The sequence below is a fragment of the Ctenopharyngodon idella genome, chromosome 24, assembly GCF_019924925.1.
Source record: "Ctenopharyngodon idella isolate HZGC_01 chromosome 24, HZGC01, whole genome shotgun sequence".
Classification (NCBI taxonomy): Eukaryota; Metazoa; Chordata; class Actinopteri; order Cypriniformes; family Xenocyprididae; genus Ctenopharyngodon; species Ctenopharyngodon idella.
In genome coordinates this window covers 1,990,120-2,011,450 of record NC_067243.1, presented here as the reverse complement: position 1 = coordinate 2,011,450, position 21,331 = coordinate 1,990,120, and the positions used below count along the sequence as shown (strand labels likewise).

Genomic DNA, 21,331 nt, shown 5'->3' with positions numbered 1-21,331 from the left:
ATATTTGCAAAAATGTAATGTTGCTTATTATAGCACCACCATGGGGCTGAATCTAACAAGATTGGATACACAGCCTCATACACTATGTACAAATATGTTAATTTTCATAACTGTCAGACTTTCTTATTTGACCTTATTAGCTGCTGAACTTTCATTGACTGCTGGCGGCCATGTTTGTTAAAAGTGATATTTGAAGAATCTGTTAGCATTTGACACAGAGAAGATGAATATGTTTAACTTGTGGGGTTACGGGTGTTTTTCAGTTGTAGCGCCCCCTGTGGTCAGATTTGAGCATCACGTTGGTGTTTCTCTTCAGAATATCCTGTCATCAGGATTCGTTAGGTTTGATCACGATGTTCAGCAGATCAATACATAAAAATGTGACGCCTGACAAGTTAATATCCTCACAGTGCTTTGATGTATCAGTTTATTTATTCATTTATTTAAAAAAAAATATTTGGCAAAACAGTACAAATAATGTTGCAGCAGCTTCAGTGCTTGAACCCCTAAAATACACTTTGATTACAAGATGTTAAACAAATCCCAAATCTACATACAGACATTACAAATGATCTGTTTGGTACTATAATAAAACTAAATGAAGCTGATCTCCATCAACACAAACAGAGCTTGAGAAAAGCACAAATACACACACACACACAGATCTTACTGTCACACACACACACACACACACACACACGTTTATTGTGTCATGATATTTCAGTATTAATGTAATGAAGAGACTCTATATCATCTCACTGTCACTGATTCATCATGAGCTCAAAGCATTATGGGTAGAATCTCTCGTCAGTCTGTTCTGATTCATCAACACAGTTTCACTGATCCATATTCAACACCAATCCCAGGATAGAGCGGTTGAGTGAATGTGGTCTGGACTGTGTGGATGGGGATCATTGTGTCTCCAGAGACGCTGTAGAAGGACAGAGTTCCTGCACTGTGATCCACATACACTCCTACTCTATAGTAATTCACATTCACTCCTGTTCTATTGCTGATGATGGGCTTTACAGGGAGATCAGTGCGTATGTTATTGTGCCAGAATTGGTAACTGGAGGAATAGCAGAACAAACTCCAGGACTGATCATTACCTCCAAACACACACTCATGACCTCCCTTCCTCCTGATGCTCTTATATGACACTGACATGGACACATCATAATCTCCACTCCACTCAATCTCCCAGTAACAGCGTCGATCACACACACTCTCATTACACAACACCTGTGGAAACAACGCATTATCAAATCTGTCTGGATGATCAGGATATGACTGGCGTGTATCAGTGTTAGTAATCACTCTGTTGCTCTCAGACAGACGGAGGCCTTTATTCACTGTGTTCAGATCCAGAGTGAGCTGATAGGAATCTAATGGAGATAAAACACATCACAATCAGGAATTATCAATCTGTCTGATCTTTTTTAATATATCTGAACTCTTCATGTTCAATATATCAGCAGAGTCTCAGTTTACCAGATATCCTGTGCAAATCATCATTTACATGATCAACTATAAAACTCTTCTGTCATGTTTTTTTTTCTCCTTCTCCAGGAAGAGCATGAACACAATCAGTGAGTTTCTCTGCTTGTTTTCTCAGTGACTTACATTGTAGGAAGTGGTTCCTGGTCCTGGGAACAAAGACTGTGGAAATCAAGAGACATGAAGAGTGTGATTATCATGTCAAGAGAAAATCATCCCTGCATCCATCGCTAACACATGCAGAAATCCTCCAACACAGAAGATATTTAGAGAAATGTCTCTGACACAGCCACTACTGAGGGTTTGATATCATTGACACGTCACCATATTTGATTCTGTAGATGTGAACTGATCAATGATTTGATTTGAGAGGGAATATGACTCGAATTTCACTTTGTTCATCATACAAAGTAATCATATCACTTCATAAGACTTGAGTGAAACCACTACAGATTACTTTTATGCAATATAGTGAAAAATAAATATACTTAATTGTATTTAAAATACATTTATTTCATGATAAGTATACTAATAATACATTGACATATGTACTTACTGAAAATACTCTGTAAATGTTCATGCTTCCATCAAGCGCAAATTTAGTTCACTACAAATTCATTTGTAAAGTAGTATACCTTTTACAAATGCATTTGGGGAAGGATGAAATATAAGAAAGTACACTGGCTATGTTCTTAATTCCATCTACATGTTTGAAACTTGTTAAAAGTGATTAGCTTAATGATGATCTCTGAGAAAAAAAAGAAAAAAAAAAGACCCCCCACCCATATGAATATATAATATATACCCAACCATAAACTAACTGGACGAAACCTTTGAAAGAGGATGCACACTTCATAACTCCAATGACATGTTCATGCTCACTCAGTGTCTGTAAGGGATGAATGAGGCAACTCGTCTTATGATCTTGTAGATCTATGAAGGCCATATTAATGTTTGTTTGTTGTCATATCATTAAAGTAAACAGGGGCGCTGTATGAGTTCCACATAAAACTATAGCACAAGAGACAATATCACATTCTGTGAATTGATTTTTGTTTGTTCCATCGCCCCTTAAAAAATGTGTCTGAAGTATTGTAATAATGTGATTTTAATATAGGCTACAGTATGAGTGTATGGGTATAAGTGAAGGGGGCAGTTTTTGAATATATTTGATAAGTCAGTCTCTCCTCACCTTACATTCACAGGCTGTGTAATAGTATTCGCCAACAAACAGTTTTGCTGTACTTTTGCTAAACAACTGAACTCTAAGTGCACACTATTGAGAATCTGTGTTGCAGATTTGACATTTCTTAGAAGAAAAAACTTTAGAGTCTAGAAACTCCTTGCTGCTAAAGACACAAGTCTCACCATATATTTCAAATCTGAGAATGATTCACTTATTTTAAAATGATTCTGTCATTTTTTTAGATGAAGCTTTGTTTTTGTGCAAACCAAAGAAAACGTGAGGCATGAACTGAAACATCTAGTTTGTTTCTGCTGTAAGAGCAGAATGTACGAACACAACTTTTGACTACAGCTCAAATGTAACAATGAGCAATTTGCAAATAAAATTATTTAATTAGTTAAATATTTAAGTACTACTTCAGTAATTTATTCTTGTTTACTTTAATTGAGTTCTACTTGTTGAGTATAAAAATAGTATAGATAAAAGTTTACAGGAAATGCGTTATGACAAATAATAATTCATAATCATGAAGTAAGTTTTTTGGTAACACTTTACAATAAGGTTCATTATTTAAACATTAGTTAATGTATTAACTTAAATGAACATACCATGAGCAATACATTTGTTACTGTATTTACTAATCTTTGTTAACTTTAGTTAATAAAAATACAGCTGTTCATATTGCTCATGTTAGTTCACAATGCATTAACTAATGTTAATAAATACAACTCTTGATTTTAATAATGTATTAGTAAATGCTGAAATTAACATTAATAATTAATTAATTAATGCTGTAGATGTTATAGACAGAAGGGTAGGAGACAACAGGAATTCAACAGATGGATGTTTATTGGTGATTAGCAGGTTTAACACAGATGAGCAGGTAAGTGAATGGTAGAATGAAACTTGAGATGTGATAACTGGAGTACTAATACTGTTCTTGGTCTTGCAGGTTGGTGGATAGCTGATGGCAGACGGTTGGTAGCTTATATGTCATTTCCACGACTTTCCAAAAGAGGGGAAAAATATTGAAAGATCGCTTATGTTGGTCAGAAGAGAGAAATGTGTAAAATTTGCCATCACTCCATCAGCTGTTGTATTAGAAACACCTTCGCAGCATTAACATTCGCAACATTACCGAAAATAGGCTAAGCCAGGAGAAACTATGCATCTCTTTAGTTTCATACAGATTACATTGCAGGAGAATATTTGTTTTAAATGTGAATTGTTTTGTTTAAAAGTAGACATTTCAAGCCTTCTTTAGAATATTTCATGTTTGTGTGATAATTATTTGCTGAGTTTCAGTTGATTTTTGAGACGTTTCAGAAAGATTCTTGCAGAGACAGCTGAAAGCGCAACATGTCTTTTTTTTTACAAAAGCACAAGGTTTTGTTTTTATTGTGTGTACACAAATAAAAGTAGACCATTTGTAGTTTGTAATGATGTCTTGCGCTAATCTGTATCGCCAAAAATGACGGAGTAGACCTATTTTAAGTTGTTACAGCTGTCATGAGGAAACAATCCATCAGAACGCGCCGGCGCGTTTGTCGGCCAGAGGGTTAAATGAAACGAAAAAAGAAAATTTAGTTTCATATTTATGTTTAATTATTAGGCTATAGCCTAATATTAGTTTTTAAATTCCATCTATGTTGATTATGAAAAGTGAACAGCATGACTAAGATAGGCTAATAAGATGCGCAATATGTCAGGAGACATGCTGTGGGTCAGACATGATTTTGACCACTTCCTTAAGTTTTGCTTTGTAGTAAGCTTTCTTTAAAGTGAATTTCATTTTGTGTAAATCTTCATTTTAATCAGTGTTTCATCAACCAATTGCCTGGATTTAATAAATAGGAAGAAAACCAAGAACGGCAGGTGTGAACATCATAATTAATTATATTGTTAGTCTAACATTATATTTTAGTTGAACATTATCTGTAGACATCACAAGTACTTAAACCCAGTTAAATAATAATAATCAGACACACGCACAAAATAAATCCCCCATATGTTTGGACTGTCCGTCCCCCTTGCACAGGAAGCAGTTTTTTTCTCCAGAAGCACTTGAACATAGGACAGAAGACAGTAAATTATGATAAACACTGATTATTGTGTTTATAGTTCATATCACACACCATATGCACTCCTGTAACTTTCACCAGCAAAAAATAAATAAATAAATGAAATAAAATAAAATACCAATGACGGTGACTACTACAACACCGAGGTACTGCAGTACTGCAGTAATGAGGTAATGCGGTTATCGTCACAGCCCTAATTCCATCCACAAACTGAAACACAAGCAGTTCTGCATGTTCACATTCTTCCACCAACGAACAGAACTGTCTGTGTTTTAGTGCGTGCACAAGAATAAAACTAATATTAACTGACGTTTCAACTGCTTCCTGTAGCATTAATGACAGATTGTGTCAGGTAAAAGGGAAACAAAAATTATATTTAATGTTGTGTCTGCTGGCTTTATTTCTACAACAACTTCAAGTTTAACGCACCTTCGTGTTCTGTTGAGCGTATAGGACTTGATAGTACAATCCCTTAGAATAATCGGCACTTTGTTGACATCTTGAGTGGGGATTAGGGGTAATCACTTCATTGGGATCATCAGGTGGGCACCTTCCTTCCTTGGTGTTTTGTTGATAGGCCCACAACACCTCCAAAGGGCTCAACAGCGACACCTGGCGTCCCAGGTGCGCTCCCCTCTGCTTTTACCCCTCTAGGTCATTTTGCAGCCCATTTGAGATCCTTCCTCAGCAGCCTCTGACAGTGGCTTGTCGTGAGGCCTATCCTCTGACTCCCGACCCCTTTTAGTAGCCTGGTTGTTGCTGTGGCTACAAAACCTCTGCATCCTACCTCTATGGGGAGCAACTGGCTTTGCGTGATACTTCAGCCTTTTACGTTCATTTGCTTCACCAATTGTAGCCTCCCATGGCACAGTTAGTTCCACGATGAACAGGGACTTTTGTGAGGTTGACCACAGTTTCAGGTCTGGCCTGAGGTTAGTTATAATTATCTCAGGTGGAAAGCTAAGCTTCTGGTCCAGATCAACCTGCACTTTCCAGTCCTGGGCAGCGTCCAGCAGGATTGTTTCCATTTTTGTAGTTGGCTTTACTGGAAGTTGTCCTGCTCTCATTAAGGCAGTGGCTTTTGAGAATCCAGGTGTTGGAGGAGGGAGGGCATTGATGGTGGTTCGCCAGTTGACTTAGAACCTGATTGTGCCTTCAGGTATAACATCTTTGGGAAAGACTGGTTTTGCAGACAACGAGGATATGCTGAAGTTTGACAGAGAGGACATGATGGATCTTCTCCAATCCACTGGTTTAGGTTCTTGGGTGTGGTGAGAACATCGTAGGTGGCTCTAATGATGAAGCTCAGTCTGCTTCTTTCCATCTCCCAAAGATCCTTCCAGGTGAGCTTACATTGCTCCAGATTTTCCCAGTTAGTCCACTGTCCCTGTTTGGACTGCGAGTCTGCCTTTGTGCATCTCCTCTTGCTGCCAGACCTCGGCTACTATCAGTTTTCTTCTCTGGGCAGATGTTGCTTTCTACCATACGGATCGGCTTGTCCCAAGTCGCTGCTGCACCTGTCCTACAATGTCTCCATGCCTGAGAGTGGATTTTGCTTGCTGTATGGCCTCAGTCAGGGTCCACTTCCTCCTAGCTGCCAATCTGGGAGAAGCCGCTTGTATTATAGCATCTTGAGACTCGGTCAGGGTCATGTCCAATCTCACTTTGGTGCATTTGTACTCTTCAGTGAGGCTAGAGACAGGCAGTTCCCGGGCACTTTTCCCATACAGGCTGATAGTACTGAGGCATCTCAGGAGTCCAAGCCACTTCTTGATATAAGAACTGACTGTTCTCTCCAGCTTCTTGATTTTGGTAATGGGGACCTCGTAGACTGTTACAGGCCACATTAGACGAGCGAGCAATCCGAATTGCAGGAACCACATTTTCAGCTTGCCAGGAAGCAAGGTATTATTTATGCTGATGTTTTCTTCCCTCAGTTGGTCACTCTGATCTGAATCCTTGAGGCTTGCATTGTACCATCGCCCTAAGCTCTTGACTGGCATCTCCAACACCACTGGAATGGGTGTTTCATCTATGTGGAATCTCTGGTCTACGAGTTTCCCTCTGACAATGGCTATGCTTCAAGATTTACTGGGTTTTAACTTCATACGCGCCCATGTTATGTTGGCATGAAGTTTTACCACTAGATGTTTGGTACATGCAATGGTTGAGGTACGAGTGGTCATATGATCCATGTAGGCAGGAATGGACTAGTTGCATGTGGCCGCCATGTTGAATTTTCGATCAGTGAGTGTACGCATATACACTTCCGGTTTCGCTTTATGCCGGTGCAGAGTGCCGGAGAAATCCGAAAATGATCTCTTATAGTTGTTTATAGAATCTGTTATATCACTTAAAATACAACTAAGATATACAGTACAATCACATGAGCCAATGGCTTTTAAACTCATGGTGCATACGCATATACAATGACAATAATGCCTGTAAACATACAACTATGATTAGAGTTGTCTGCATAAAAAGCCTTGTGAACATTCCCCAGTATACCCCAGGATATATTATATACTTGAGTGTTTTGGATGGATAAAGAAATCCCTGTGGATCACCGCTGAGCCTGAACCGTATAATCAACAGGAGAATGATTGAAAGTCAGTGATCGCGTATCTCTGTGTATCTCATTGAATTTCCACACAGAGGTAACGTTACACAATAATATAACAACAAGGATGCTTTCTTTCATCTCTGATAGACCACCATCTTCTCTTTAATTAAAAAAAAATCTATTATATCTAGCCAAGTTTCATATTTAAGTTTCTTCTTGCACCAAATGCAAGCGTCGCTAAGACCAGAAGGGCATGAGCGGAAGTAACCATGCGCACAGTCGCATCGCCGCAGCTCACCGGCGCCATCTTGTGCACCAAGTCCATAGGAGAAGTCGCTGTCCAGACTGCAGACGTTCTCCTTCTACTACCCATTTGTACTTACATCTGTTCCCAATGCCTCACTGATGTTCACTGGATAAGTGAGTTACTGGTATACTAGGTGGTGTCAGTAAAAGGCAAATTCCTAAGCTGTGCCATTATTTATAAAAAATGACTTTATTGTATTAGAAGCATGCAATAATGATGCCATTATTACACTTCAAGTTTACTTGTAATGTCATTGCAATGTGTTTTAAAATCACTAAAAGTAAAGGATATTTTGACCTCAGTCTGTTATCAGTATAATATTAATGTATGATCAACACTCTTACAGTGTAATTGAATTGCAATTCTAATATCAAAAAATTTACGCAGAGTGAATTCTGCATTTCAAAACTTAAATACAAGAGTAGATATTTAAAGTGTACTTAAGTATGCTTGGAATAGTTCCACTTTAGCACAAACAATTATATTGATAACTTAAGTTATGTGTTGCAGAAAAGCATCTCTGAAAGGCTCTTTATACTTCAAGAAATAGTTATTTTTCATTCTTCACTTAGGGGTAAAGACCTAAATACCTTGGCAGTAAGTGTATTAAACAACACAAGAACTGTCTTGTTTAAATGCTCAAGCTCATTATAGCAGGATGGATTCTGATTGGCTGTCAATATTTTTATTGTTCATCAGCTAGATAAAATCTGGAAGTGATTCTAACTATATCTTTTCTCCATGCCATTATCATTATTGCTGTGGTGTGAGCTCTGCTATTCTTTAATATTGAGAATGATTTGTAGAACACTGTCTTTATCGTTATCTTTATAGTTATCGTCCTTGGTGTGAACAGGCCTTAAAATATGTATGAAATTAGGGCTGCAACAACTATTCGATAAAATCTATAATAATCGATAATGAAAATCATCGACAATGATTCTCATTATTGATTAGTCAGGTCTGCTCACTGTGCACAGAAAACTTCAGCCAGTCGCGTCAAATTACAGCACTGAATAACGCATTTCTATGGACAAAAATGCATCTAAAAATAGTGGAGGAAACAGAGTGAGCTGCTGCAGGAAAGGTACATGATCCAAGCTGCCCAAACCATGAGAATTCTTTATTTTAAGCTTCAAGCTAATGCATTAGCGTTATGGCTTGCCCTGTCAGGTGCTTTGACAGATGCATTTGCATCCTCAGTAACTATAGTAATCTCAGTTCATTGAGAGGCGGGAACGAGACACTGCGTAGCTACATTATGGGAAACTCCCTTACCTTCCAAATTCCTGAATATTATAGGCTATTACAAAAACTGGCCAATTGCCGTGCAAAATGCAAATCACATGCAAATACTGGCGGGGTAACCTGGCAGTATAAAAAGGCGAGAAGAGCAGCAATTACCTCAGAATCATGACTGAATGCTGAAAGCTGAGCGAGCGGAGAGCACGGCAGATTACGCAGTGTCTCATTCCCGCCTCTCAGGGAACCAAGGTTACTATAGTAACTGGAGACATTCCCTTTCGAGAGCGGTCACTTCAACACTGCATAGCAATACTGCGGGAACCAAATAAAATCCCGCCGTGAGAGCTGCGAGAAACCAAAATAAGTTGCACCAATCGCAGAAGGTAACAAGCCACAGAGGGGCGGTGCCACTAGTAGCTCAGTATGAATAAGAGACGAGCTAAAGCCTATCCAACTTTGCATACGAGACAGAGAGAAATGCAGGCTGCACTGACAAGAGCAGAACTAACACAAGAATATGTTATACCATGTAAAAGCATGAGCTAACACAGCGTTAACAGCAGAGCGGTAACCAACTGTGCAGCATAATGACCCTTTTTAATAAGTGAAATTAAACATGAGAAGAGAAAAGTGCAGGCTGCACTGATAAGGGCAGAACAAACACAATAATGTAATAACACACAATGCATAAGCACGAGCATACACAGCATCAACAGCAGAGCGGTAATCAACTGTGCAGCATAATAACACTTAAATTAGTGAAGTGTAACTCACTGAGAGCACTTGAGAAGCCACAGATGGCACGTCCAGCTTATAAAATCTGGGGAAGGTGTTCAAAGAAGACCAGCTGGCAGCAAAGCATATATCTTGAATGGACGTACCTTTAGACCAAACCCAAGATGATGCAATGGCTCTCGTAGAATGTGCCCTGATGTGGAAGGGGCAGTCCTGGCACAGACTAGCATAAGTCAGCGCAATAGCATCCACTATCCAGTGAGAAAGCCTCTGTTTAGAAACAGCCCGTCCATTAGAACAGCCCCCATTAGCACACAAAGAGTGGCCGAACGATTAACGTAAATCCTGAGCGCCCTAACCGGGCAGACAGCACTGAGAGCGTCAGCGTCCTGCGAGGTTGATGGTTCAGCAGATAAGGCAGACAGAAACAACCTGCGCTTTAAAGGGCGTGGACAGCGATTTCAGCAGGTAGCCCTGTCTCGGCCAGAGAGTGACATTACAGTTGCCGGGACCGAAACACATACAATCCTCGTTCATAGAGAACACGTGTAAATCCCCAATGCATTTAGCAGAAGAAGAAGAGTGGTTTTAAGAGAGAGCTCCTTTACTGCAATAGATTCCAATGGCTCGAATGGAGGTTGAGAGAGGGCTTTCAAAACCAAAGTCAGGTCCCACGGCGGCACAGAAGGTGGCCGTGGAGGATGTAATCTCCTCGCTCCCTTGAGAAATCTGATCACCATATCATGCCTACCGATCGACTGCCTGGACACCAGGGAGCGAAACGAGGAAATAGCAGCCACATAACCTTTAGAGTGGAGGGCAGACTGCCGTTATCCAGGCTGTGCTGCAGAAAACGTAAAACGTCTGTTTTTTATTCAAACACTCCCCGTTTTAGTACATAAAGGTGCCTGGTGGCTGGCGCACGGGACTCTGTGAGTGTGGTGAGGATGCGCGAAGACAAGGCGCTCAAACCCTCTAATGCCCTTGGAGCATCCACACGTGAAGTTTCCACAGATCCAGGCTGGGGTGCCATATCACGGCGTTCGCTTGTGACAACAGGTCCCTTCTGGGAGGAATTCGCCATGGAGTGGCTGTCAGCATCTCTCTGAGATCCAGAAACCATGGCTGGTTTGGCCAGTTCGGAGCGACGAGAATCACAGATGCTCTCTCCTCCCTGATTTTGCATAACACCAGAGGCAAAATCTTCACCGGAGGGAATGCATAAAGTTTGGCTCTCGGCCAGCTCGATGTCAGAGCATCCCCCGACAGTGGGGAGTGGGACAGTGAGAAGAACAGCGGGCAATGCGCGTTCTCACTCTTTGCAAACAGATCCACTTCTGCCCTCCTGAACCGGGCCCATGTTTTCCTCACCACACCGGGGTGAAGCCTCCACTCTCCTTGAGGAATCTTGTTCCTCAAAAGCACATCCGCTCCGTGGTTTAGAAGATCGGGGATGTACGTTGCCCTGATTGAGAGAAGGTGTCGATCCACCTTCAAAAGGAAGCATGCAGCCTGCTTGAAAAGGGTTCTGGTTCTTATGCCGCCCTGGCGATTTATGTACGAGACCACAGACCTGTTGTTGGTGCGAATCAGAACATGTTGCTCCAGCAGAGGCAGGAAAGCTTCCAGGGCTAGAGAGACCGCGTGCAGCTCCAAGTGGTTTATGTGCCACTCCCTCTGTGACTCTGACCAGAGACCTGATGTCGGTAAGCCCACACAGACCGCGCCCCATCCTGAGGTGGACGCGTCCGTCGTGACAGTAGTGCACCTCGTCACTAGACCCAGGGGCACGCCCCGTCTGTACATGTCCAGGTTGTGCCACGGTTTCAAAGCGCTGATGCAGCTGTGATTGACTGGAATGCGCAAATGGCCTGATGTCCACGTCCTCCACGGGACTCGAGACTTGAGCCAAAACTGTAGCGGACGCATATGCAGGAGACCCAGATGGCAGACCGAGGAGGCTGATGGCATTAATCCCAGAAGCCTCTGGAATTCCCTCAGACCTGCAGACCTTCCCGGTTTGAAATGGCGCGGGGCAGAAATAATGGTATCCACATGTTGTTAAGAAAGACTGTTCCTCATAGTTATCGAATCGAAGCAAACTCCTAGATAGGTTATCGACTGACCCTGGTGAAAAAAAAGTAAATTTCTATAATGTACTTAAAATGCTCTATTTTTGTGCACTAATTTTGTACTTAATATACTAAAAATTCTTCTTTAGTACTTTTTAAGATAAGTGTACTCAACTGTGCTATTTTGAAACACCATAAAATATGAACTAAAATGTGCTTTTAATATATTATCTCTGTATTTAAAATCATTTTTAGGGATGACTGAGATCTTTCTGCAGAAATGCCATGATACAGTGAGCTTAAGAGTCAACGGTTTTGTGTTTTAAGTTAATTGCTTGTTGTTTGTGTGTGTTTTGTTTTAATTATGAGCTGTTTATTTGATTTTTTTTTTTTTTTTTTAAATGTCCTATTGGTTTTCATACAGAGAAATGTATGTTTCACTTGTTCAAGTCTTTGTATTGTTTATTGTGAATTTCATATGATTAAGTACAGTAGCCTACATTTGACATTAAATGCTGTACATAATATACTCTGTGTCTTTAAGGACTATTTGTAACAATAATGACTATAACTATATTGTAACAAAATGAACAAAGGAAATAATACGTTCATATATACAGTCAAATAGGAAAAACTTTACAACATGTTACACATTTATTAATAGCCACACCTGTTATGAAATATGGTTGTCAATACAAACATTGACTGTGTGAATTAAACAAATTATTATTATTATAATTATTATTATTAAAGATAAAGATTATGTGCATATGACACTTACCTATGGGGCTGATATTGTCACTGGCATCACTCACTCCCACTTTACCCACTATCCTGTAGCGGATCAAGTACTGCTTTTCAAACTCCAATCCAGTCAGAGTAAAGTCTTCATAAGCTGTGTTTCTGACAAGCCACTGTTCCTCAGCACCAGAATCTGCTTTCACCTGCTGGTACTCTACTCTGTACTGCACAGTTTCTCCAGTCGGGGACTTCTGCAGTTTCAGGGACACAGAGCGGTCCAGTTCATTCTTCACTGCTGGTGGGGGAGGCTTCGACACAGGCTGGAACTGTGTGTCTGTCAGCTTCCCTTTTTCATACAGATAGATGGAGGAGCCTGGACTGGATGGATCCATGATGGCAGAAATGATGAATCGGTATCGCTTTTCATCTTTATTAGCCTCTGAAAAACATTTGAAAAGAGATAAGTTCTCTCTCATCTTTGAGATGACATCAGGATTGTTGAACCACGATGCTAACATGCTAGAACGTGGATTCATTACCACATCTAGCTCTACAAACTTGTCAGATTCCAGAAACTCCTTCAGGGTTGAAATATACTGGTCTTCATACTTCAGAGATGTGAAGGTCAAGCACACCACAACATCAATATCAAGATTAAAGAGGATGGTCTTGAGATGGTCTGAGTCTACAGTTATGATTCCCTCCAGCATCTTGGTGTGAAAACTCAAGAGGTCAAGTTGAAACTTTGCATGATCTAACCACTGGTTAAGCATGTCAGCATTAAAAGGGGAGCTGTAGTGGATCTTCAGGATGTCTTCCAGGGACTTCTCCTTGATCTCACCTCCTCGTATAGCAGGCAAGACCCTGGCCACTGCTTTCAGGAACACCATTTTGTAAATGTTAAGACAGCCCTGAAATACGCACAGCCTCTTTTTGATGTCATTGAAAGCATTCAACATCATTCTTCTAGACAGGTCGTTGCATGTCCTCTCTGCCTCCCCCAGCTCCTTCATTATATCTTCAGTGTTGGAAACCAGACGTGTGGTGATTTCTCTCTCCAACTGAGCAGCTTTTGTATCCAGTAGAGAAAGAGGATAGAGCCAGACTTTTATTGGAACTGCATTCTGTGGATTCTCCTTCAGGATAGTGGGGAGTTTCTTGTAGACCTCTAGGGCCTCTATGTATGTGGTGGGGTTCTGCTCAAGGCGGACATCACCATAAAATGTGCATGTGATGCTCTCAGCCACTTTCTTATCACCTTCTGTCATATCTACATCTCCTTTTCCCTCAATAGAAAATTGAGGAATCTTCTTGACCATGATATTCAGTTCTCCCTCAATCTCCCTCTTGTTTTCCTCTTCTGAAAATGTCCGATCAAACACCATGACGGCCTGAGCTCCGTACAGTACAGCCGTGACCACATGAGTCGCAGTTTTCTGGTCAAACACCTGAGGGTAGGTGATCTGGCCCAGCTGGGACATGGTGAGCTGTTCGAATCTGGTGGTTTCTTTGTAATACATTGTAACTCTGGACTGTTGGTTTGAGGATTTAGTGTCACGCAGAAACTTGGCAGATCCTCCCACCTCCACCAGCCCTCCCAAGAAGCTGGCCTTCAGGGAAGCGCTTACATCCAGGAGACTGGACTTACTAGAGAGAGAGTCGGAGCTACTGAACTTCAAATCTGTCATGGGCTGTAGACGACTGTCCAAATCTTCACTCAGTGACTTCTTATCCCACAGAGTAACACCTGAAATGAGAAATGGCTTTAACAGTTAAGTATGAGGATACGTAATGTACTGTTGAAGTAAACATGCCGATTTTTTTTGTCTATTAGACTAATAATTTAATATTAGTGTGTTTCATCTTATGTCTCAAAATGACCACACATGTACTGTTTGTTGATTTACATTTGGGTGAAAAAGGAATAAAAAGCATTTTAGTAGGTACTGTACAGCACCTGGAATGAAGGTGTCCTTGCGGCAGTCATACAGCATACCAGGAAACAGAGGTCTTCCCAGAGCTGCCACTTCAATTGGCTGTGATGTCATGGCTGCAGTAAAAAACAATGAACATTGGGGATTTATACATACGAAGTTTAGAAATGACTACTTTATCATTCTAAAATTATTTTTACTTGTTACTGATTTCATTAGTTCTTACAATTCCTTAAAATGTACCCTTACGAAAAAGAAGTTTATTCAAGTGTGCTATTAGTATACATCTTTTAGACTAAAAATAAGAAAGTATACTTTCAGTCTACTTTTAATATACTTCACAGAAATATACTTAAAACTGCACTTAAGTATACTTGACTTATACTGACAGTCTTTTGATTGAGATATGCTTAAAAGTATAATTAAGTATTCTAAGTACACTTGACTTGTAGTTGTGTTTAATCTTTTGATTGAGTAACCTATTATATACTTTTTTCACATAGTTTTACATACAGTGTTATAAACATATGTTATTTGAAAATATTGATTTATAAAGAAAACAGACTTATTCTGAGTATCTGAATTTTTGTGTAGGCTGGTCCACTGGTAGTGTACATAGGAATTTACTTCAAATCTACTTTTTCCCCATCACTGATTGAATTTTCTGGCTATCCATGTTTTCACTGTTATACGCTAGGAGGCGCTGTTACGCATCTTCTGAAAGAGTATCTGAAACTCCAGATCAAAACACAGGTGAAGAAGAAGCAGAAACATGACAGAACATTGTTCACGCAAATGTAAAATAACGTGATCATCAAATATTAAACAGCATGTAAATCAAAACTGCCTAACGTTACTGAATGAAACGTTGAACCCATGAAGATTTGAGGTGTTGATGCACTCAATCTACTCCATCTGTGTTTTGATCATCATTCTGAATCTCACCCGGACGTAGCCTTTGACAAAATGGAATGGACACTTTTTTTTTTTTAAATGGAAAAAGTACAGTGGTTAAAGTACAGTATAAGTTGATACCTAAATAGGAACATAGTAGTATACTTAAAGTCTTGTTGTTCTAAATAGCAATGAGTATAATTAAAATACAAATTATAGTAAAAGCAGAAAATAGAAATAAGCAGAGAAATAAGCAGATCTTTCCTAGCAGCAATTAATAAACTAAGCAATGGAACAGAAACAGGTATTAAGCAAAACACTTACGCACTCTCGCCGTCTCCACTGACTAGTCACCTTTCTTGAGTTTAAAAGGGTTAATCTTGAGTACCCATAGAGTAGTATTGCATCCTTCATATCTCTGAAGAGTCTTTAGTTTTATCAGATTTATAAAAGACAGATAGAGCTGTACCGATACTTTCCGATTCTTTTTCTTCTGGAAGCGTGCCGTGGTGGGCAGAGCTAAAGAGTCATGAGCAATATATCATCACATTATCCCTGGATAATGTCTCTGGTTACCTAACGTAACCTCAGTTCCCTGAGAGGAGGGAAAATAATAAGCTGATGGTTCTTTTCATGATAAATAACTCTTTTCCATAGCTTCATTCCCTGTATCCGTTTCGGTTTCACTTTCTATTTGACCCATGATTGTGTGTGTTTGTTAGATTAGTTGTGTTCATGATTTCATTAATAAAACTTGTGCACAATACATATTTGTTTCTGATTCTCTGCTTGCAACAAAGTCAGTTTAATGATCCCTGGTCTTGTTACACGCTCTAAACACTGTACATGCTAAAAAATAATTATTTTTCAGTGGCCATGAAAAGTACTTTTTCCTTAAAATTAATAAATAATTAATATCGCTAACAATTAATCGCTGGACAAATGGGTTTGTTGATTGTAGAATTAATTCTGCTACATCATGTTAATTCTATTAACTGAACCAAATATTCATAATAACAAGTTATGATTAATTATTAATATTGCCCTTGAGCTAATTTGCTACACCGGTGTTAACACAGAAGCCAACAGCAGTGAGTGGCCGGAGCATTTTATTTAGGACAGACCGCTGCTCTGAGGCAGAGTGCTACTTATGTCACATGAAGAGTGGCCGACTGGAGCTTTTTCCCTGCTCCGAACACAACAGACCACTGCTCTGAGACAGGGGGCTGCGTATTATCTTGGTGTCGAGTGAGCGACTGGATCTTTTCCCATGCCCTGAGTCTGAACACGGCAGACTGCTGCTTTGAGATGGGGGCTGCATATGTCGTGTGGCGGGAATTTTGTCTTATGTACGCAATTGACCGCTGCAGTGGGAAAGGGGCTGTATACAGTACATTCGGAAAGTATTCACAGCGCTTCACTTTTTCCACATTTTGTTATGTTACAGCCTTATTCCAAAATGGATGAAATTAATTATTTTCTCAAAATTCTACAAACAATAACCCATAATGACAACCAAGAAGTTTGTTTGAAATCTTTGCAAATTTTTTTAAAAATCAAAAGAAAAAAGAAAAATCACATGTACATTAGTATTCACAGCCTTTGCTCAATACTTTGTTGAAGCACCTTTGGCACCAATTACAGCCTCAAGTCTTTTTGAGTATGATGCTACAAGCTTGGCACACCTATTTTTTGGCAGTTTCTCCCATTCTTCTTTGCAGGACCTCTCAAGCTCCATCAGGTTGGGTGGGGAGTGTTGGTGCACAGCCATTTTCAGATCTCTCCAGAGATGTTCAATCGGGTTCAAGTCGGGACTCTGGCTGGGCCACTCAAGACCATTCACAGAGTTGTCCCGTAGCCACTCCTTTCTTATCTTGGCTGTGTGTTTAGGGTCGTTGTCCTGTTGGGAGATGAACCTTCGCCCCAGTCTGAGGTCCAGAGCACTCTGGAGCAGGTTTTCATCAAGGATGTCTCTGTTCATTGCTGCATTCATCTTTCCCTCGATCCTGACTGGTCTCCCAGTTCCTGCCGCTGAAAAACATCCCCACAGCATGATGCTGCCACCACCATGCTTCACTGTAGGGATGGTATTGGCCAGGTGATCAGCGGTGCCTGGTTTCCTCCAGACATGATACTTGCTATTCAGTCCAAAGAGTTCAATCTTTGTTGATCTCATGAGTCCTTCAGGTGACTTTTGGCCAACTCCAGGCGGGCTGTCATGTGCCTTTCACTGAAGAGTGGCTTCCGTCTAGCCACTCTACCATACAGGCCTGACTGGTGGAGTGCTGCAGAGATGGTTGTTCTACTGGAAGGTTCTCCTCTCTCCACAGAGAAACGCTGGAGCTCTGTCAGAGTGTAGAATTTTGAGGAAAATAATGAATTGAATTCCTTTTGGAATAAGGCTGTAACATAACAAAATGTGGAAAAAGTGAAGTGCTATGAATACTTTCTGGATGCACTGTATATCACGTGAGTGCCGGAAATTTGCCTTCTGTACACGACAGACCGCTGCACTTGGACAGGGGGATGTTTACATCATAACTCTTTATATCCAACTCTTTAACAGTGTAAATAAGTCCGAATGCATAAAATAGCATTAGACATCCACTTTAAATATGCTTACAGTCACTGTCAACGCCCTTACAATTAGCACAGCAAAAGCCTATAGCCCATGAATCAAATCGAAACTAATGGGGAACAGTAACGCAGCTAACATATGCAGCCAACATGGCTGTTTTTCTAAATAGCAATGAGTATAATTAAAATACAAATTATAGTTAAAATAGAAAATGTAAGTAAGCAGAGAATCAAAATTAATCTTTCCTAGCAGCAAACAATAAACTAAGCAATGTATTTACTTACAAATTACAAATACTTACTCATCAAATGTATTTAAATAAATTACATGCAATCACTTGAAGTGCTCACTGTAACAATTAAATAAAGATTGATGATCCTTATAAAGATACTAAAGTTATTCAGTCAGGAGCAGTGAGTGATTTTGTCTTTTTCTTTTGTAGCTTGATTAACAATAATGACAGACAGCAGCAGGTTTATTAGGCTGCTGTCACTTTAAGAACGAACGCACAGACCGAATATACTTGTGGTTACATTAATTTGACACGACCTACTGTGTTTTCAATTAATCAATGTTATTTTTTATTACTCGACCTACCCGTCCGCAAATTATTCACAAGTAAATTCACAAGTTCTAGCCATTTACGTTAACCTTCTGTCCTATAGAGACATTCAGTGAATAATCTGATAGTATATTTTACTAGATACTTTACCTTAAAGCAGTTTGACTGAGCACAAAAGCAGCTTCTTTACCTGCTTTTGATCTTGCTATGCAAAGTAACACAGACGTCGGTCACAAGCTCTGCAACCGTCGATGTTAACGCTTCTCATTTACTTTGAACGAGTGATGTCATGCGTTGCCGTACTGAATTGTGGGTCGCTTCACTTGCGTTGCTCATGGCAGAAGTTAAAAGGCTTGTTCGAGATGCATTGGCGCTGTGCAGACCGATCAACATATGACATCGAAGTACCATGAGAGTGATTCAAAAGCATAAAGAGTCGTCTGCCCTCCAATCGCTCTCGCTGTACTTTGATGTCATATGCTGATCGGTCTGTGCAGTGTCGATGCATCTTGAACAAGCCTAAAAATTTCTCAACTTTTCAAGCGCCATCGCAAATGCCAGCCAATCACATTGCCTTATGCAAATACCCTAGCGAGGACGCTAGCCAACTGAATTCATGCAACACTGGAAAGTAATGTGATTGGCTGTTGTCACTATGACGGTTGCGTCAGCACCAAGCTTCAGACACGCCCTCCATCAAGCGTTGATGCCAACTCCCCGTGTGAATGCACCGTTACAGTTCCTCCTGAACCAAAACCATGAGCTTATGCTGTGTTCACGCCATAACTACCGTAATTAAGAGAGGCAACCTGTGACGTTATACTAGGAGCGGTCCGTGACTAGTATAACTAGTATAACGTTCCTAGTATATGCGTTTCAGTGGCAACAATATCAACACTGAAATGGATCTGCAGCAGTCAGGTGGTACAGGTCAGAGCTCTTTAAGTTATGTTCATTATTACTGTAATGTTATGTAACTTTCAGACATGAGGTAATTCAACGTCGTCTCTCATGACACTTTTGCTCCCTGCTGTGTGTTCATGTGTTTTGAAGGAGGCGTGGCTTTGGAGACGCACTGAAGGGAGGGTGGGATCTTCTGCTTTCAAAACTAGGTCACTATTGCTAGCCTCTCCGAACATGACCTACTCTACCTTTAAGCCTAAAGTTATTGTATGCAAGAATTTAAGTATTTTAAGTATTTTAAATACAAAATACTTTCTCTTAAAGTATTTAATTACAAATTACATTAGATTTTTTCTTTGTTAAGGAAAATACAAATTACAAAATACTCAAAAGTAATTAAAGGGTTAGTTCACCCAAAAATGAAAATAATGTCATTAATTACTCACCCTCGTGCCATTCCACACCGTAAGACCTTCGTTCATCTTCAGAACACAAAGTCACGTGATTTCAGCAGTTTGGCGGTTTGACACGCAATCCGAACCATGATTCGACACAAAAGATTTATAACGCTTCATGAAGCAGTGTTTTGAAATCGCCCATCACTATATAAGTCGTTATTTTATTTTTTTTATTTTTTTGGTGCACAAAAAATATTCTCGTGGCTTTATAATATTAATATTGAACCACTGTACTCACATGAACTGATTTAAATATGTTTTTAGTACAATATGTTTTAGGCCTCACTGAGCCATTGGATTTCAACAAAAATATCTTAATTTGTGTTCCGAAGGTCTTACCTTGTGGAATGACATGAGGGTGAGTAATTAATGACATTATTTTCATTTTTGGATGACCTAACCCTTTAAATACGTATTTAATTAAAATACTGCCCATCTCTGCAGGTAGAGTACAACGGGGCTAAAGGCATCTTGATTTTATTTTTCTCTAAACCACTAGATTGTACAAAAACTTGGGTGTCCACCTTAGAGATAATCACCATATTTATAATGAAACAATCATATTTAAAATTATGATATTAATCATATCATATATTAAATATCATTTATTGTTGCTGTAAATCTACATTAAATATTATGGGATCTCCTTCAATGCTTTCAGAATCTTTACTTTTTAAAATAATTTTATGTTAACATATGACAGTGTAGTTTTTGAACAAAAAATAATTGTTTTATTTATCAAAATAAACAGAAAATAGTACAAACTTTGCTAGATTGAACAAGTATTAACCTAGACATATTATTTTAGCTAAAGTGAGCCTTTTACCCCGTGTGTGGGGTAAAAAAAACCCCTCGCTATTAGATTTTTAAACAAAATGAACCACTTTTATGATTTATTTTCACACAAAATCTGTTGCTCCATCAATGTTCAATACAAACATATAGCTATATTTTCTCCAATCATACACTTTGAGTGTAGTGAAAAGCAAAGTTTTTCTTAAGGTGTGCCTTTAGCCCCGTTGTACCCAAAACACTTACCCACTCTCGTCGTCTCCACTGACTGATTCTCCTGTCCACACCCTTACAGTCAGCACAGCTAAAGCCTATAGCCCGTGAATGGATCAAATCGAAACTAGTGCAGGAACAGTACAGCACTTGCCATTTGTTCTAAATAGCAATGAGTAGCCTATAATTAAAATACAAATTATAGTGAAAATTGAAAATGGAAATAAGCAGAGAATCGAAATGAATCTTTCCTAGCAGCAAACAATAAACTAAGCAAACACTTACCCACTCTTGTCGTCTCCACTGACTGCTTCTCCTGCTAGTGATGTCCGGTGTCGTGCCGAAAACTGATCGTCTGCCGAAAACTGACTGCTGTCCGCGGGAGCGCGCGCAGCATGTTTAAGGGTATCGTCCCTGTTTCTACCCAACAAACACAGAACATTGGCACAACGTAGCCAACCTTCTAACAGCGTTTTAACAACGTGGCCAAAAGGTTGCTATAACTACGTTGCGTTGTGGAGGTTGTTACAGCGTTGTCACAATGTTGACATCTGACCACCGCTCAGCCCC

At 39.8% G+C, this 21,331-nt stretch overlaps 1 protein-coding gene across 2 annotated transcripts; it reads right to left on the bottom strand.

Moving 5' to 3' along the window:
• Window positions 1-399: 399 nt before the first annotated feature.
• LOC127507140 (stonustoxin subunit beta-like) lies at window positions 400-21,184 on the bottom strand. Of its 2 annotated transcripts, XM_051884082.1 has the most exons (6): window positions 21,047-21,184; window positions 20,795-20,942; window positions 14,385-14,477; window positions 12,468-14,174; window positions 1,624-1,659; window positions 400-1,385 (listed from the first exon to the last, which is right to left on the bottom strand). In XM_051884082.1, the coding sequence occupies exons 3-6, from the start codon at window positions 14,473-14,475 to the stop codon at window positions 826-828; spliced, it is 2,394 nt and encodes a 797-aa protein (XP_051740042.1). In that variant the 5' UTR covers window positions 14,476-14,477; window positions 20,795-20,942; window positions 21,047-21,184; the 3' UTR covers window positions 400-825. The 2 variants fall into 2 exon arrangements, with proteins under 2 accessions (XP_051740042.1, XP_051740043.1); XM_051884083.1 differs by lacking the exon at window positions 20,795-20,942.
• Between the last annotated feature and the right edge of the window lie 147 nt (window positions 21,185-21,331).

Excerpts from the sequence above, each read along its gene's own strand:
- LOC127507140 (XM_051884082.1), bottom strand. The coding sequence starts at position 14,475 with ATGACATCACAGCCAATTGAAGTGGCAGCTCTGGGAAGACCTCTGTTT. Across the intron at positions 14,175-14,384 it reads CAAGGACACCTTCATTCCAG|GTGTTACTCTGTGGGATAAG; the intron begins GTGCTGTACAGT and ends TTCTCATTTCAG. Across the intron at positions 1,386-1,623 it reads CAGGAACCACTTCCTACAAT|ATTCCTATCAGCTCACTCTG; the intron begins GTAAGTCACTGA and ends TATCTCCATTAG.